Source organism: Anomalospiza imberbis, chromosome 19 (genome assembly GCF_031753505.1).
Source record: "Anomalospiza imberbis isolate Cuckoo-Finch-1a 21T00152 chromosome 19, ASM3175350v1, whole genome shotgun sequence".
Taxonomy (NCBI): domain Eukaryota; kingdom Metazoa; phylum Chordata; class Aves; order Passeriformes; family Viduidae; genus Anomalospiza; species Anomalospiza imberbis.
The window spans coordinates 10,364,230-10,378,523 of NC_089699.1; the positions used below are offsets into that span (position 1 = coordinate 10,364,230).

Genomic DNA, 14,294 nt, shown 5'->3' on the forward strand with positions numbered 1-14,294 from the left:
ATTTAAAACTTCCAACTTGGTCCACATCAATTTTTCCAAGCCTATATCAGGGGTTTAAAGGGCCTGAAATGAAACCATGAGCTCTGAAACTATGAGCAGGAAATTTTTCCTTTTTCCTGTCTCCTCTGGTAAGGTCAATTCATTGGGAAGGGCAAGTGTGTATACCTATTGTGCACATTTATTTCATTTTTCACAGACACCTGCCAAATGCAGAGCATCTCAGGTAATTTGAAGGTGAACATCACACCATCTTTGTTTTCTTTTCTCCTTCACAATTTGATTTGAAGATATTTCATTCCACGATGTGTTTGGGCATTTTTATTCTTACCAGCTTTACCAGAACTTTCTCTTTGGAGATCTCTCTCTGATTTTCTTTTTTTCTTTTCAAAAACTGCATTTATCAGAGTGGCTGTTCATGGAGATACTGGCAGTTGTGTTGCATCAGTGAACTGTTACTAAACTGAACTTCCAGGCTACAGCAACAAAATCTGAACTGTTTTTTTTTTTTCCTAGATTTCATTGAAGTTTCAAGGAATCTGTTGTCTGTGCAATCAAATGCAGCTGATGATGGCCACAAATCTGAAACCTTTGGGATCAGTGAAGTTGCCAGCTTACAGGACTCACAGGTAAAAGATGTGCCTGGTCAGTGTTTAAACAGTTGGGAGGAGATTATCTGAGAGTTTATTGTATGTAAAATAACTCCAAATTTTGGGCAGATGTTTAAAACGGCTCTGCAGCATGGGGTTCTTTAAGCTATCCTAGCTCCTGTGAAGCTTTTTTCAGCAGCCTAATTTGTAGAAAGCAATTAATGTAATTGTGGTTTGTTGTAAGTCTGGACAACATTGATTTACTGAGGTTTCTTAGTAGAATTTGGATTGCTACAACCTGTGTGAGTGAGAAACAATTACTGGGCCCAGTGATTTGAACTACTGCTACAGTGAAAATCATTTTATTCTAGAGGTGACTTTTAAAGAGCATTTTTAGTATATGAACACTAAAATAAAATGCCTTATTATTTAAAATATTAAAATAGTGATGTATTCTTGATACTTCTAAAAACACTTTATTAATCCATTTTAAACTGGAAAGTAATTGTTCATTTGGAAGATAAGTTGTTTAAAATTTTATTAAACACTTTTAGCACTTTCAGATCTATAAATCATTCTAAAATTAAGATTTTCTTTTCGTTTTATTAACAAGAACTTTTAATATAATATATTAAAAATTATGGAAGACACACTTAGCAATCCATTCCAATCTTACATATTTGTATACACGCAGTTTGTAACCTGTGATTCCTTGGAGGATGATGTGGAAAAACTTAAGAAAGAAAGAAATGAAGCTTTAAAAGAAATGAGCAAATTAAAGGTAACACTTATTTTTTATTTGCTTTAAATTATTCAAGAGACTAGGGGGTTTTTTTTTGAGTGTGTATAGAAATTAACTGGTTTTTTGAATGTGTATAGAAATTTACTGGTTTTTTTGAATGTGTATAGAAATTTACTGGTTTTTTTTTAATTTCATGTGCAGTTTTTCATAGATAAATAAAATAGCAGTGCAAACAGTCCTAATCATGTTTGAAGATTGCTTACAGTATATTTGTGGAGACTGAATTTTAGCCATTATACTGAATGCTAACACATTTTATAATCTGGTCTGTATAGAAATGAGACTAAGCAGACATTTCACAGAAGTGAATTTGGAGAAATGACTGATTTGCATGGCAATTTTATTTAAAAATGGGAGATGCAGAACTGCAGAGTCTGAGCGTGTGCTGATACTTCTGAAAGGAATCAGAACTGGAGGATAATTTAATCTGTGTGCAAAATTAATACATATTTTCCCAGACATTACAAAATTCCCGAGTCCTAAAGCAATAAATATAATTTCTTAATATCCCCAGGTTGCTGCCACATTCCCATGGTCCTGGTTTTCTTTTTTAACAAACCATAAGATAGGAAGTTTGTGTTCAGCATACATAACTCTGGTTCTTGAACAGGAGTACTGAGTTTGGGATAAAGACAATTTTAAAAATTGCCCCTTTGTCCAAAAAAATTCTTTCTGTAAATTACAGAAGCATTGGGTTGAAATGGCCAGAGATAGTTCTCTGTTCTGTGCACAATGATTCTTCTCCTGAGAGCTTTGTACTGAAATGAAAGAGTCCCATTTACATTGAACACAGTGAATACTGGCCAGGTGTCCCTAAACTGCTGATGTGGAAAACTGACAATGATCAATCTATAAGTAATTGCCTTATTTCTTACACACTTCTACACATATCCCAGAAATGTTCAATAAATAATTCTAAAATACTCAAGAAACTTAAACAGCACTGATGAACTCACAGAACAGTTATGTTTTAGAGATGGTTTTATAAAAGCTGTTGATAGAAGTTAAGTATTGTTATCTGTAGTTTTGAAAGAGCTAATTGCTTTAGGACCAAAACTGTTTCTCTTTCAATCTTTTTTTTTTTTTTAATAGGAAGAGTTGTTTGAATCTGTGAACTTACAGAAGCAGTTAGCAGAGCAGCTACAAGTAGTCAAGCAAGTATGTTGATGTCTCTAAAAATTAAAAAATTTTTAATTGTTTTTTGTGGAAGGGAAAAAGGAGCACTTCTTTTTCTCTTAGTGCTCGTATAGACTATACTTTCACACTGATTTCAACACAAAGGTGGTTTTTGTGTTACTACAGAGCTTTTGATTAAAGGTGGAGAATTGATTTCTTCAGTTTTTAGAGCAGTAATCTATTTCTCTGCTATTGAATTGAGATAGGAGCCCTGAGACCAGCTGAATCAATGAAGTGGGATAATAATGTAGTAGAACCTTTCTAGTCTTAAGTGTTTTTGAAGAGATTTTGCTATTCTTAGGCAACAGTTGCCTAGTTTACAGTCCTAACATTAATTACTTTATATGTCAATCAAGTGTGAAAAAAATATCAGGAAAAAAAGGTTGTAGTCAGGATTTTCTGAGGATAGACTTGTTTCTGCCTCCAAATCTATCTATAATTATGAGCCAATAAATCAGAGTATTTGACTTCCTTGTGTCTCTTAAAGGAAATTCCCAATTAAATGTAAGTCTCATCTCATTTATAGCCTGGATTCAAACCCAAGGAACTTTCCTATTCCCTCTTCCTCCTGAACCCCCTGTCAGCTTTTCCTTCTAATGAGCTGGCTGCTTTCCTTCCCTCCTGCACTGCTGCACCCATCCTTTGTGGGTTTCTCATGTCAGATGTCATGTAAAAATGCAAGATAAAGTTTAAAAATCTCCTCTATTAAGATTAGTTTTATATTTTGCTCATAAGATTCGTTGAACACCTTCATTATCACCTTTTGTTCCTTGAATATACGAGAGCTTGCTTGGAAGCTTTTTCCATTAGTGTTGTGTTGTTTCCTCTGTACACTGTGGGAAATAAATCGGTTTATCTTCTGGATAAAATTTAACTGGAAGATTGTTCCAGTAATGCACTTGAAGTTCCCATTCTCTAATGGGTTGACTGTGTTGTTCTAGACCAGAACACTTGTTCAGTGTATTAGTCCAGACTAAAGCTGTTACAGAGTACAATCCCCAGTACAAACCTTCTTTGTACTGGGAAGGCAGCCTTGGACAGGGCTGGCTGAAGATGTTTTAAGAGGCAGCAGTGCCCATTTACCACCACTCGAGGTCCTCCCACTTTTATTTTTCTCAGGTACTGTCCTGTGGTGGTAAAATTCAGTTTTGCCCTGCAAACCTCCCAGGGATAAATACTGATTTCCTCGTAGGCATTGAAAGGGTTCCATGCAATGAAGTGAAAGAGAAATACTAAATTATATATAATTACAGCACTGTGTGTTCTGTTTTAGGAGATAAAAGTGGGCTTTTAATGGACATTGTCTTCTGTTTATACTTGATGCATGTTCAAGTGTTTAAAATATATTATCATATATATATTTCTGTTGTTTAAAACCAATATTGGCACTGAGATTCTTGGTGATAAGTTTTTTTAAAAATAGGCTACTTATAGTACAAGTTGCCATTTAACTTATGATGTGCATTCCTGCTTGAACTGGTTAGTGAAAGGAGTTAATGAGTATATTATTGAACCCTAATGGCCTGATTAAAAGTAACAAACAAAAAAAAAACAATTTAAGTCTGTGCTTAAGGGCTTCTGACTTCAGTGTAATTTAAACATTTTTTTTAAATGACTGCTTTCCTGAAAAAACAAGGTTTTAAATGGAGATTTAGGTTACCAATCATATACTGAGGTACATTTTGTGGTATTTCTCTTTTCTACTAATTGTGAATTGCAGAGATTACAGATTAATTAAGACAGGGGTACAAATATTCTGGTTAATGAGCATGCTTTGTTAGTACCAATTCATTAAACAGTGCTTGACTCAGTAACAGCATGAATAAACTGTTAAGATTAGAAATGCTGTTAAACTTGCAGTGAGGTACTAATTATTTTCTGATATTGGTATGAAATAATTAAAATTCATTAATTGATCTGGTTTTGCTTTGAAGTTGTGATATAGCACTATATCTTTGGGGCTTCCTTGAAATCATGTTAGCTGAAATTGGCACAAAACACAGAAAGGAACTTCTGAGTACCTGAAGTCTTGCCAAGAGCATGAATGTGAAATCTGTAATGATGTCTTCTGTCTTCCTGGAGGAGTTGGACTGGATCCTGTGCTGCCTGAGAGTCCTGGGGTGTTTCAGCCTGAATGATCCCTTCTGTACTACAGCTTTTTCTGGGCAGTTTCTGTCTGCTGGAGCACTCAGCTAAACATAGGAAGTGGGAAAGGTTGTGAAGATAAGACACTGTTTGTGGTATCCCAAACTCCTGGACATGGTTCACAGGGCTGAGATTTCCTACTCTGTGGTTGTTTTCTCTAAGGGGAAAATAAGGGCTTTGAATGACTGCTATTTTGGAAGCAGTATCTATTCTATTTCACCCTGCCTGAAAGAAGTGTTCAGTTTATTTCATTAGGTTTTGTTTTTTTAAATTTTAATACATAGTAAAGATATTCTAAGTTATTTTAAAGGATTATTTCAATATGCAATTTTTGTAGAAATAATCAACAAGCATGATTGATCTGTAACTACAGTTTTCATGTGGTTTAAAAGAATATCTTAGTTCTGATGTTTGTGGTGGCTGGAATAAAACTTGGATAAAACCTTCTGACACTCAAATTTATCCAAGGAAGAAATAGAACCTGGCTTAGGAAGAAACCTGTACCTTGAGATTGCTTTTTTAAGGATTTAACTTCTCTCCTCCAGCTGTTAGTTCCTTATTGGTTGTAGTGGCTTCACACCAGATCAGGACAATGGGTCCCATGAGGTGTTTATATAAATCAAATATTAGCAGCTGCAGATCCAATATTTGTTGTGTCTTAGAATCCTAGGTTGGTTTGGGTTGGAAAGGACCTTAAAGCTCATCTCATTCCACCCCCCTGCCATGGAGAGGGACACCCTCCACTGTCCCAGGTTGCTCCAAGCCCTGTCCAGCCTGGCCTTGGACAATTTTTTCATACATTTGAGTGGGACAAGAGCTCATGTTGCTGAAGTGGGTATTACCCATCAATTCTTCACTGATGAGGCCCCCTTACCTGCCAGGTGAGAGAACCCACTGTCCCTACAGTGCCAATTCCAGTAACTGGAGAATGAGAAAACCTGATGGAATCATACCCCTCTGTGCCCCTCTGCTCCAGCAAATAGCTCTGGTGTGTCAGACGATTTTACTAATTCAGTTGTAGTGTGTGTAATTGTTTCATTGTAATGTAGGAAGCCATTGTTCCTTAATTATTCCTTTAGGTCTTTCACTGTTGAAATCTGGTCATACTTAGTCTGCTATTACAGAGAAATTAATATTCAACAACTGGGGTTCTGAAAAAACAGTGGAGGAGTAAAGGCAATTCTGGATTATAAGAGATTAAACCTTTATCTCAAGGATGTCTTCTTTCAAAATGAAGACCTCCCTTTTCATAATAGCAATTTTCTCTTCACTTTTCTCATGTCAGTTTATTTAAATAATCCCTAAATGTGGGTTTTTAAGATGCCACCCTTTCTCAAGGCCTCTGTGTTCATTTATATTAGTCAAACTTAACGTCAGAGCATCTTTTCACTTTTGTCTCCGAGAGTCTTTTTCCCACCTCCAGCCTATTTCCCAAGGATGCCTTTGCTGCTGAAGGCTCCCAACTCATCCTCTGTAGCAGCAGGGGCCAGCTCTTGCTGTTGACTCATTTTGTTTCTTACAGTGGCAAGAAAATACCCTCCCCAAAGGGAGTAATTTGACCTCTACTTCTGTAGGTTGATAACTTCTTAGAAGTCCCTGTGTTCCCTGCATTGTTTCTAGGAAAAAAGGAGTGCCAGGAGCAGCTTGCAGGAGGGGTGGCTGCTGTGCTTTCAGGGAGTGTGGGCAGTAATGACCCTCACACTGCTCTTAGTGCTATAAACACACAACTGTGACACCAAGGTGAGGAAAAACACACACAGAGCAATAAGCTTGGGATGAGTCTGCGTTTCCAGGTGCAGGTGGTCCTTGTGTTGTTCACCTAATGCTTCCAAAGGAAAAAAGAAAATCATTCTACTTGCTGTCAAATTAAAGGTCACTTAAATGGATCTCTTAGTGCTTGTGCCCTGTAACAGAAACCTCTAAATTATACAACACCAATGTCACCTGTGTTCACCAATGGTGTTGCTGTTCTACATGTGTCATTACTTCCACTGCTCTATTTTCTGGGAGACCAGGATATCCCTGGCCACCGTCCAAATTGGTATTATATTGCAAAGATGAGGAAGATGATGTACTGGTTATATGTCACTGAGATTAGCTGATTTATGGCCCAGAATATATTGTCTATTAAGACTGGCAGTGTAGAGGTTAAAAATCATATGAAGCTGAGATTGGTGGAGCATTTTACAGAAAGAATGTTATCACAAAATATAGGAAAACCTGACTTGAAGTATATTGATTGTACAGGACAAATCCTTCTACATTAGGAAAGATTTAAATCTACATTTTTAAGTTTGACTGACCTCTCTAGACATTTCTATTATGACACATTTTATATGCAATTTCTTCCACAAAACAGGAAGATCTGGTCATCTGGGTTTTTTTAGAGACTGCAATTTCAAACCTAGCTTCTAGAAGGTTATTTCCTCCATGGTATAGAGTTATTATCATGTGTTTCTCCTCTATGGGAGGAGAAACACCCACCTGTTTTCCCTCTAGTTCCGTTCCCAGCCAGGATATAATCATAATTATAAGATGTAATAGGTAGACCAGGAATAGAATATTCACCTAAGTATCCTTAACTGAGCAACTTCTACAAAAAACTTGAAGCTCTGTGAATTTGTGTATTCAAATCTGATAACTTTAATTATTCAGAAAACTGATATTAAGTGACTTTTCTTACAGATTAATAGCTGAGGGAAAAGATGGTTCAGTGATTTTCGTGCCAGTGAACCTGTACATTTTGTGTGAGCAGTTTGTTTGTTTTATTCCTAGATGAGTGTAAACTTATCCATTGTACAGACCTTTAATTTGGCTTTCTAATTTATTAATCAGTTAACTTCAATTAATATTCAGTCCTAAAATGAACTGAGCAATATCTTTCTTGAAAGGACATTTTGCAACATTTAGGGATTAAGTTAGTTGAGTTAAAAGCTGGCAGTTTCTGATTTTCTGGTTTCTGTACATTATTTATATATGTTTTGTCTAACACTCTTCTGTGATAATCCAGGCTATTAGGAGCATAGTAGGAATGAGGCAGAAAAATAGATTTTCTTAAAAAGCACTGATTCTGAAAAGAGTGTGGACTGAATGACTTGCATTAAAAGTCCATCTACATGATGTGTGAGCTGTGACTAGAGTGTGAATTCAGGCAATAAAATTGAAATGAAGTAACATCTCATTAAGGTACTTTTTTGGTGTGGAAGCAGTGGGACAGATCAACAGCATCTGGTGCATTTCAAGAAAACCTTTCATTCAAGTAGATTTTCAGTAATTATAGAACTTGTTATTTAATTTATTAGGAAAAATATGTCTCAGTGCATACCTGGTTTCCATTTGCACATCATAATGTTAAAAATTAGTAATTGAGCCCTCTAACCATGAACACTAACGGGTAGCCCTGATGCCAACTGCAGTACTTGTGAGCTAAATCTGCTCCTTTTTTTGGTAGCTGAAGTTGTAACTTCTCCACTGAATTATATAATCTGCAGGAAGCCAAGGCAGCTGTGGAGGAGACAAGAGCCCTGCGCAGCAGAATTCACCTTGCAGAGGCTGCGCAGAGGCAGGCCCGGGGAATGGAGATGGACTATGAAGAGGTGGTTCGCCTGTTAGAGGCTGAAATTGGAGAGCTGAAGGCTCAGCTCACTGAGCATTCTGGCCAAAATAAAGTAAGCAAAGCCTGTCAGAGTTACCATGGTTTCCTTGCTGTTGTCGTGTATCTGGTTTTCATTTTCTTTTCATCTGCTTTTCTAAAGTAGGTCACTGTTTGTCTTTTATTATTCAATAACTGGGATGATGTGGATTGAAGAGGGTAATGTGAAGTGTACGAGGCTTCCTTTATCCAAACATCTTTGGGCTGGAAAACCAGGAACTCCTAGCATATGTGGGTTATAGGTCAGAATGGCACATCTCAAGCTTTAAGCATGGAATAGTTTCTGGGCTGCAGATATGTTGTCTTTAAAGACTACACCTTGCATATATTTGTATGCTTTTGTACTCATGTGAAAATGGCCTTCAGGTTTATGTTTCTGTTAGGCAAATAACAACCACATAAAGTCCGGTCCTGTTCCAAAGTAAATTTAGATTTAATCAAGGTAATCATTTGAATGCTACTAATCCTGGAAAAAAAAATTAGTTGAGCTTTATATTTTAAGTCTACTTCATCTCCAGTGAGGCATTTCAGAACAAAAGTATTTCATTTCAGAAATAAAGTATTTGATGCACTTCAAATTTTTTTTCATAACTCCTGACCTGTGTTTTAGACACGGTTTGAACAAGTGCAAGCAGGTTGGCATTGGTGAAGAAAACCTACTGAAATGTTGCCTTGTTTCAGCCTGAGAATTAATTTAATATTTCAAGATATTAGAAGATAAAGTCAAGCTCTGGGGTAAACAAGCTTGCAGAGAACAGCTTAGGAAGTTAGGAAGTCCCTGTGGCTCCCAGGAGGAATTCCAGTCATCTGATTGTGAGTGATGAGGTGAATCACACCCTGGATGTTCTTTTTGAACATCTGGGTGAGATGTCCATCTTTTATGTCAGGTGTTCTTGCATCACTGTTTGTTTACTAGGACTTCTATAAATAGCCAAATTTTAAGAAATTCATAGAGTGTGGGTTGCTTTCTTGGAGGTTTGTTACAAAGATTCTAGCTTGAGTTCCTGAAATTCTGACTGAGTACTACAGTATCTGTGTGGAGATTTGTATCTCTGCATTTCTTACCCAAAAGAAGCAGTACCAAGTAGGTGCCAACTCCATTTTATAGCATTTTGTCCCGTCCTGCTGTAAAAGGGGAGTCAGTTACAGGAACCAAGTTTCAGGCAGTGTCACACCTGTTTTGTTTTTTTTTTTTTCTTTAATGCCTGAGTAAATCTCCCCCTAAAACACACTCATTAAATGGAATATAACATATGTTGATGCATAAATAAAAATCAGATTGGTCCCTCTCACTTTTATAGTGTGAAAGAGTGAGTTCTTTCACCAGCTTCTCCCCCAGAGTGGACAGAGAAATTACCAAAAAAAAAGTGTTTGAATCAACAGATTATTTGAATTTCAGGGAGGTGATGATTCTGCTGCTTTGTACAGTGTATACAAACAAATTATTTGCTTCCAGTAAAGTTAGTAAATGGGTTTTGGTGATTTTTTGGTAAGGGTTTTAGAGTAGGTTGTGGGCTTTCAGAGTGATCGCCTGCAGTGTGATGAAAAAGTTTATTTTTAACTAGAGTGCTTTTTCTGTATTTTGGAGAGATCTTTCCAGATCTTGTGTCCAGCAGACAGCTGTGCTCCACAGACATGTGAGGACTTTACTCATGGTCCTGTCATAGAAGCAGTGCCAGGAACTCTAATGAACCCCAGAGCCTCCAGAGCTGGATCTAACAGGGCTCACATCTTCTGTCCTGAAGGAGGGAGGGATGCATAACACTGATCAATAGGTTATACAAGTGCATGCAGAGACATCCTAGGGGCTAATTTCCTCCAGGATGTGCCATAATTACTGTGTTGGCCAGCAGATGTGTGGATGCAAACTAGGGGACTGAGCTTGTTCTGGCTGTTTATGCACCGTGCTGCGAGATAGTGTCACCATAGGGTTGGTATTTTTGATCCATTCCTCAGTCAGTTCAAACTCTCTTAATTTTCAGCCCTACCCCTGTTGTTGTCTTCGAATTTTAATTTACCTTTCTATCATTCGCCAAAATCTGTTGCAGTTTGGAGCTGATTTGCCAGCTGCTCAGGCATTCCAGTTTTATGTTTTACAGAAATGTAGAAAAGAGCATGTTAAACACTCCAAACACTCTGTTCACACTACGTCTCTGTGTGATCCATGGGAGGAAAATTATTAGAATAAAAGCCTTAAAATACTTTTCCCAGGAGAACATTCACGACCTGAGGAAGAGGGTTACAGTGCTTGACTGCCAGCTGCGGAAATCAGAGTCGGCCAGGAAGACCTTTGAGGTGGCCACTGAAAAATTGCTACAATTTGTAGAGGTAACTTCCCTTTTCATTTCTAACAGTATCATATTTGGAAAAGGTTTGTGTTGATGTTTGTGAGGAATGAGCATAGTAAAATGGCTATAAACCAGTTTGCAGAGATCCTTTCATTCCTAGGAATATGGATGTTCTGTAAGTGTGCAGATCCATCCAGAGGTTTACATAATCTTTGTGTTTTGCTGTACTGGACAAATGAAAATGATCAGATAATTTTTTCCACCTGAACTCTATCAGTTTCTGTGAAACTCTTCAGAAGAAATCTAATAGTTGATAATTCTTTGGCAGGTGATGAAACAACCACAAAAAAGTGATGTTGTTATGTTTACTTTGTTTAAAGGGGTTATAATATCTTGGTTTTCACTTTTGCACTTCTAGCTGGGAGACACTAGACTCTTTAATTGCAAATCAAGTCCCCTACCCCCAAATAGAACATCAAACTATAAGGTATTAACTTTTTGACTGTGTTGATTTATAAACTGTTAACTTCTTGACTATGACCAACAGGTTGTGCATGAAATACTTTCAGATAATTCTACTTCTTCAACAATTTTAAGGTAATGAAATGGCAATATTAGTAGTGGAAAACTGTACTATTGTTTCCAAGTCTCAACAAACTGCCTTGTAGCTGGTTTTTTCTATACTTTTGCTGTATAGTTGTGTGTGTCATTTTATTGAAGGAGAGGGAATGGCATGAATTATAAATTAGGCTTTCAAGATGCAGCTTCATTAAAAACCTCTGAATTAAATTAAAACAGTTAGTAATTACATAGCTATGATTGTCTGGATGTTTCCATAAATTAATTATAATGTACTAATGATTAGTTAAAATGCAAGGAGCCTTAACAGTGATTTATAATTTTTTAAATTTTTTTTTTAGAATTTCCTAGATGATTTTGCATCACAATGAATACAGTAACATATAAATAAATTGATTAAATGTATATCCATTCACATTTTGTTACTTTTCTTGTTTAAAAAGCTGCTGGGAATGTTCAAGAAGATTTAAGCAGCCTTTGGTCCTTCAGAAAATTGGCATGACTGTGCCTATATATCACAGATAGCATTTCATTAATATTTATGTGACAGTAAAATTATTCATTCTCTTTCCAGCAGTTTTTTTTCAATAGAGCTCTCAAGAAAATCAAATGTATTTAAGTGAAGTAAACTGGAACTTTTCTTTCAAAAAACCTAGGCAGGCTCAGACCAACTAGGATATCGTAGATAATCAGTGAGATGCAGTTCCCATTGGCACTGCACACAGCAGTGATGTTGTCTGTTTCATGAAGTTCATAGAATTTATTTTAGTGAATGGATTAATTATCAAATGCTAAGCCAAGGTGACAAACTGATTCAGACAGCAGAGAAGATAAGAGTTGGGTCCCATGAAGCAGTGTCTCTTCTTAAATGCTGCTATGAAGATTCCATTCAGGTTCCTTTCCTGACACCCTCTGAGTCCTTGACACTGCATTTTGAGTTCTGAATGTTATTTGAATTGAACTCTCCAAATACCTTCATTGTCCAGCCAGGGCTGCTGCTGGGGCAAACTCACTGGTTTGGGAGCGTGAATCTTTTTTGTTCGTACAGTGAGAACAAAACCACTTTAGAAAAACAAGTTTACCTTACTAAAAAGAGCAGTTTCCTTTATCATATTACAAATAAACACTTATTTTTTTATTATCTTAGTGACAGGAGAACACTGTCCACTAAAGCACTTCTGGCTCGGCTGGGAAGGGTCGGACCTACTGTCACAGCAGCTCTTGCAGCAGAAGCCAGGGACCTTGCCAAGTCTATCCGGGCCATTTTGGAAGTAGATTGTGAGTGAGTGTGTCCATCTCTGTGTGCTTTGAAATCTGGTATCAGTTCATCAGCAAAGAAGATGGATAATTTCATTTAAAATTGAATGTGAACTGGCTGAATAAATCATTCCTAGCATGGAAGGACAGAGCAGGTTCAGTGTCAGCTCAGGCTGCATTTTCATCAAACTATAATTGGAATATAAAGTTATTCCAGAGTACATTTCTTCACAGGAAAAACACAAAGTTAATGCCTAAGTGAGGAATATGAAGATTATCAGAAACATGTAAAACTAGCAGAATTTCATTACTTTAATAGTCTGTTTTTCATACTGGAATATTTACAAAATGTTATTCTGCTGAATTTACATAAACATGTATCAGAGTGTTTTAATGAAGATGTTGTTGCTGTAGGGAGTGAATGTAGGCAGCAGTTCCATTTGGAAATATCCATGTATGTCCTCAGGTCATGAACAGAAATCTGTTCCCATTGGTGAAAATGATGGTAGTTCATGAGAGTGACTGTAATAAACTGCATCAGTTGAAAATCTAAGAAAGAGGTTTGAATTATCATGTAATTCCTGGTTCAGATCATTGAAATGATTGTGTATTTTAATGCTATTTGCTTATAGTTGAGCAGGCATGTCAGTTCTAATCAATTTTTGATTTACAAAAATGGAACAGAAATGGTACATCACAGGAAGTTTGGGAAAGGTCATTAATTATGGTTATCCATAATTATTGTATCAATTGAATTCAATTGTATTGAATAGCTTCGACTTTTCAGGAATTAATTTAGAAAGAGACTGAAAGAGTTAAGAAAATAAGATAGGAAATATAGATTTTTGATGTTATTTATGAAGCATTAATTTATTACTCATTCTATGGCAAAGAAAGCAAAATAAGAAGATAAAATTTGTTCAAAAGTGTCCAGAATATTAGAGTTAGAGTTACTGGTGGAGTGAAAAGAATAACAGTGACCAGGAGAGGAGATAATTGGTTTTCCACCAATGACAGTAATAGTTCTGTCACACTGAATTGGTCTTATTTTGCTACCCAGGAAATTGTGCAAAGAAAACTTTTGGTTCTAAATGCAGCTGAATTCTAACATGTGGTTATGTCAAGCATAATAGGTAGAATACATGTTAGAAAGCTCTGGAGCCGCAGCAGGGATCCATTTTATGAACCTGAGAATTAAAAATAGGTCTGCAGAGAAGGATTTAAAGATTGAACGTCATCTTTCTGAGTTCATTCTGACTTGGAGAGCATTACAGATAGATTTGGGCTCTGACAAGCTTGGGTATGAGATTAAAGCTTTAAACCTCACTGGTTTTTTTCTCTCTCTCCCTCCAAAAAAAAGTAGTTAAGGCAAAGGAACTATATAATAGCATTCTGTCTGCAGTATTCTCTGCCAGCTTCTCACTAAAACTTCGTGTGATCTGAAGTTTTCTTGCAGATGGACTGTCATAGAAAGGGGGCTGTTGTGTATGTGGCATTTCATAAATATCATCCATCACAAAGAAAAGTGTAATAGAGATTACAGTGCAGACTGAAGGGTTTCCTTTTTCCAGGAAGGTGTCCACAGCATAATAATTTGTTATTGAATCCTTAAAGAGAGAACTGGAGTTAATATTTTTGAGGTTGCTCAGTGGATCAGAATGTCTGGCTAGGAAACCATTGTGATACATTTTACCTTCTAAATAGAACTTCTCTTTCATTATTTGCTTCATTCTTGTAAATGTGAAGTAAAGGAGCCCCAGCCAAAATTCCTCTTTGATTCATTTACAATACATGTGAAACAAAGTCTG

At 36.6% G+C, this 14,294-nt stretch overlaps 1 protein-coding gene across 5 annotated transcripts in view; it reads left to right on the plus strand.

Moving 5' to 3' along the window:
* Nucleotides 1–14,294, plus strand: part of STXBP4 (syntaxin binding protein 4) — a 66,974-nt gene that overhangs the window by 22,311 nt on the left and 30,369 nt on the right. For 4 of the 5 annotated variants that reach the window (XM_068209658.1, XM_068209659.1, XM_068209660.1 and 1 more), the window contains 7 exons: nt 514–626; nt 1,282–1,368; nt 2,482–2,547; nt 8,202–8,378; nt 10,574–10,690; nt 11,198–11,247; nt 12,377–12,507. In XM_068209658.1, the coding sequence (XP_068065759.1) occupies nt 514–626; nt 1,282–1,368; nt 2,482–2,547; nt 8,202–8,378; nt 10,574–10,690; nt 11,198–11,247; nt 12,377–12,507 (741 nt within the window). The remainder of the gene's footprint in view (nt 1–513; nt 627–1,281; nt 1,369–2,481; nt 2,548–8,201; nt 8,379–10,573; nt 10,691–11,197; nt 11,248–12,376; nt 12,508–14,294) is intronic. The other variant, XM_068209661.1, reaches the window with a different exon arrangement.